The sequence below is a fragment of the Coffea arabica genome, chromosome 8c (assembly GCF_036785885.1).
Source record: "Coffea arabica cultivar ET-39 chromosome 8c, Coffea Arabica ET-39 HiFi, whole genome shotgun sequence".
Classification (NCBI taxonomy): domain Eukaryota; kingdom Viridiplantae; phylum Streptophyta; class Magnoliopsida; order Gentianales; family Rubiaceae; genus Coffea; species Coffea arabica.
In genome coordinates, this window is record NC_092325.1 from 3,094,439 (window position 1) to 3,098,814 (window position 4,376).

Genomic DNA, 4,376 nt, shown 5'->3' on the forward strand with positions numbered 1-4,376 from the left:
TGTAAATACAAAATAGTGATAGAACCTAAGAAAGATTAATGAATGTGTGACAGATGAAATTAAGAAAGTAATTATTACTGCATCTAAATCCATTCATCGTATAAACACCAAAACACAAATTAACTAAAATCAATGAAAAATAGTAAAAGACAATAAAAATTATATGATAAGACCTAAGAGTGAATATGTAACACATGAAAATGAAAGGGGGAAAAAATAATCAATAAATAAGTGCAAATAAATACTAGAAAGGAAAGAAGGAGGTCGGTTCCTTGCACCCAACGTATCTCTTGGTTTTGCCTCGGACTTTGGTTCGGAATTTGCTTATGTATATGACTTTGAAAGGATAAGAACAACCCTACCCCCTCTACTACCACCTCCACCCCAGTCCCATACCAGACCCTCTTCCCTCCCTCTTTCTCTACAACTTTCTCTACAAGTACCCTGCCTCCCTCTCTCCGCCTCCACTTTCTTAGCCCCTCTCCTTAACCCAACAGTCTCTCTCTCTCTCTCTCTCTCTCCACGAAATCGCTGAAACACTTACACGCACAACACACACTAGAATAAAATCAGCACTCCTCACCCAAGAGAAGTCCATAAATGCATTCAGTAGAAGAAGAAAATTAGTCCACTCTTCTTTATACATATTGCAAATACTGGTAAGAAGAAGAAAAGAAACGCTTGCTTAGGCATTTGCTACAAATCATCGAGACTTTCAAGCTGGCGATCGAAAATCAAGAATCAACTGTTCCCCGCGAATTCAAGCCCAAAAACAGACGCATCATGGTATTGCCATTTTTCAATACTAACTGAATTTGTACAGCAATCTTGGAGTTTTTTTTGAGAAAATGGGAATTTTTGGTCTGTTTTTGGCTGACTTTTCTGAGTCTTGGTTTCTGGTAGGGAGCTGGAGGGCCTGATGAGGAGGATAACAGATGGCCACCGTGGTTGAAGCCTTTGTTGAGGGAACAGTTCTTTGTCCAATGCAAAATGCATGCTGATTCTCACAAGAGCGAATGCAATATGTATTGCTTGGACTGTATGAATGGGGCTCTCTGTTCTCTCTGTTTGGCCTCTCACAAGGACCATCGCGCCATTCAGGTTTGATTTCAACGATTTTTGGTGGAATTTCTTTGGTTCTTCCTCTTTTTTTACCCAATTTTGGCATCTGGGCTTCTGCCATTTTTGTCAAAGTTGCAGCTTTTTGTATCAGTCCTCCTCTTTTTGCTACTAATAGCATTAGAAAGAAAATTCCCAAATCCTTCAATTTCCACCTTTTTCTAGTATTGTCCAATTTCTTTACAATAATCTCTTAGCTTCATTTCGTCACCCCTTTTCAGTTTTTGAACCGTTGACTTCAGAAATGGCATTTTTGTATTCAATGTGTCGAGTCATTTTTGTTTCACTGCTGATGAGTGTATCGATTTGAATCAGCCTAAAAGGGTTGAATGTGTATTGACGTCCGGTTCTGTTTCTGTGTGTGTGTGTGTGTTTTTTTTTTTTTTTTTTTGGCCTGATGATGAACAGATAAGGAGGTCATCCTACCATGATGTGATCAGGGTGAATGAGATTCAAAAGTATTTGGACATCTCATCGGTTCAAACCTACATTATCAACAGTGCCAAAGTCGTGTTCTTAAATGAGAGGCCTCAGCCTAGGCCTGGCAAAGGCGTCACCAATACTTGTGAAGTCTGTGAGAGAAGCCTTCTTGATTCCTTCAGATTCTGCTCTCTTGGCTGCAAGGTAAATGTCCATCAATTTCCATTGGAACCCAGGATCCTTCCTTTTCCACTATTAATGTCATCCCAAAAGTTGAATTGTTCCAATCAAATTGGGGGTCTCTGAGATCAATGGGCTGTGTTTCTTGTAAATTGTGAAAATGATGAATGAGCATTGGAGGCTGTTTTGGCATTAACGCTAAAGTCAAGATTTTTGGTAATTTGTAAAGACCAAAAAGAATTGAATAGTAGTCATTTGTTTTGATTAATATAACTTGATGGTTGGTTTTGATTTTTTTCAGATTGTGGGGACATCCAAGAATTTCCAGAAGAAGAAGAAGCATTCCCCTGAGAAGAAAAGGGCACTGATGGCGGCAGCTTCTGATTCTGAGGACTCCTATAGCAGCAGCAGCCATGGAGGAAGGCACAAGAGCCCGAGCAGTAGCAATGGGAAGGTTCAGAGCTTTAGTCCATCAACCCCACCTCCAACTGCTGTTAATTACAGAACAGCCAAGAGAAGGAAGGGAATTCCCCACAGAGCCCCAACTGGAGGAATAGTTATTGAATATTAGCCCCTGCTTATATGTCTTAATTAGCTTAATACCCCAACAACTTATACTACACCTTAGATATCAGAATGGGTCTGGTCAGGAGGTCCATTCCAAACAGATATAGTGCTTTTTCACCTCAAAAAGGCCAATGTTTGGAAGGAGTTCAGCTTACTCTTATTGTACATAGAAGCAGCCGCTAATAGAAATATGGTGAAAGTAGATGTGGGGGCTCAAGTGGGGAATAAGAACAATGTGGAGGACCAAAGGGTGAAAACAGAAGTTAGAAGAACTTTTGGACTTAGAAAATAAGCTATTATAGACTATAGTTTGAATATGAAATACAGTGGCTTTAATTTAAGGGAGTGATTATACATAAGCCTTTTTTTTTTCTTTTTTTTTTTTAATATTTCTTAATAGTTATGGTAAAGATGTAAATATGGTTTTGTAGTAGGGTTAGCAATGGGATAACAATGTACCCCTTGAAAATACTTTTATGCTGTTTATATATGGAATGGAATAATATTTTATAATGTATTTTTTTTTTTTGAAGAAAAAAAAGAGTCTTCTTGGTGCCTTTAAATTTCTGAGCATTGCATTGTTGTTATTTTGGGAAAGTCTTTTTGGACGGTCGAGGTAACTCCAGATGAATGGGGCCCACGGCGGCCGCCTCGTGGGATTGGTAGAAAGAAAGGCGGTATCAAGCCCATTACGTGTCATCTTCTGGTTGGTTCGTGGAAAGCCATGTGTCTTGGTTCGCGGAATCATGAATTAGGTCAGCCGCCCTTTGATATAATGCGGTTTCTTGGTGGAGGGGTTTTTCTTATTGCTCCCAAGAGTTTAGTGGGGTGGGATTCGTTGTGGGCCGTCCGATTGGATTCAACGGTGGCGATCTTTCGGGGCTTTATCGTTGAGTGGGGTGGTTTCTTTGAGAGAGAGCTTTTCTTGTTTGTGATTTCGTGGCCTTTTGTTTTGATACTTGAAAGAAATGATTTTGACATATTATTGAAATGGTTGGTCTATTAAGTGGGTTTGGATTGTGGGCATTGGTGCCATTGATGACTAATTGGAATGGTTTTTGATGCCATCTAACATTGTTGTTGTTAAGTCGAATGTCCCTAAAAAATCCTATTTTCTCTTTTTTTGTTTTCTAATTTTTTGGTAGGTTTTAGTTAACCAAAAAAAATGTGGTTTCATCAATTAAGAACCTAAATGAAAATCCCATAAACAATTTGGCAATGCTAGGGTGGAGGATAAGTATGCATTGCCATTGTTTATTCGAGTAGTTGGGGCTTGGAGGCACGTGAAACATGCACCCAACATGAACATTGAGCTCATGGGAAATGCCTTGATGAGACTTAGAAATGTGTGAATTTGAGATGAGATGGGATGGGATTCTTAGGGTAGGATGACTTTTGCTCCTGTGTATGGATGAATCAATTGAGCAATTAGTGTAATGTTTTGTGTTTGGATTGCATTTTTGATGATTTTTCATGGAAAAATTACTGTAGCGATTTGATGCATGTAAGGGAAAAAAGTAATAGGAAAATGTGATCACGGAAAACAACGTAATTTTTCGACGAAAAACTGCAATCCAAACATGATGCCTGAGAAATATTAATCGCGCTCCAATTTTTGTGAATCGTAGTTGTGCTGTTTATTTTACCATATAATTTGATAAATGAAAATTATATAATAAAAATGATAGTGGAAGTACGATTAACAGAAAGAAAAATGAAATTAAACATTTCCCTTTGTTGAATACTGCTAATTGTCATAATGAATAGACAATGATAGAATGCCAATATAGTCATAATTAACTAAAGCGTAGTCAATAAGGAAGCGCACTCCATGCCATTAGTGCTGATCTTTTTAATATCAATGAAATGATTTTTGTTATTTGTAAAAAAAAAAAATGCACTAAAAGTAGTCAATAATGTTTTTCTTCTTCTAGCAAAGTAGCCAATAATGTAACTAATTGATATTGCTTGTCCTAATTGTTGTTAATTGTCCTTGTTGGAATCTTTAAGGGTGAGAAGATAAAGGAGGAAAACTATGATGGCATGTAGAATCTTTTTAAGTATTTGGTTGAATGCAATTTTTGAAAGGA

The 4,376-nt window shown here is 37.8% G+C and overlaps 1 protein-coding gene across 1 annotated transcript; it reads left to right on the top strand.

Moving 5' to 3' along the window:
• Positions 1-381: 381 nt before the first annotated feature.
• On the top strand, positions 382-2,799 carry LOC113706997 (protein RGF1 INDUCIBLE TRANSCRIPTION FACTOR 1-like). Its single transcript, XM_027229139.2, has 4 exons — positions 382-786; positions 904-1,101; positions 1,528-1,743; positions 2,021-2,799. Exons 1-4 carry the CDS (start codon positions 784-786, stop codon positions 2,288-2,290), a joined length of 687 nt encoding a protein of 228 aa, XP_027084940.1. The 5' UTR covers positions 382-783; the 3' UTR covers positions 2,291-2,799.
• Positions 2,800-4,376: the final 1,577 nt, after the last annotated feature.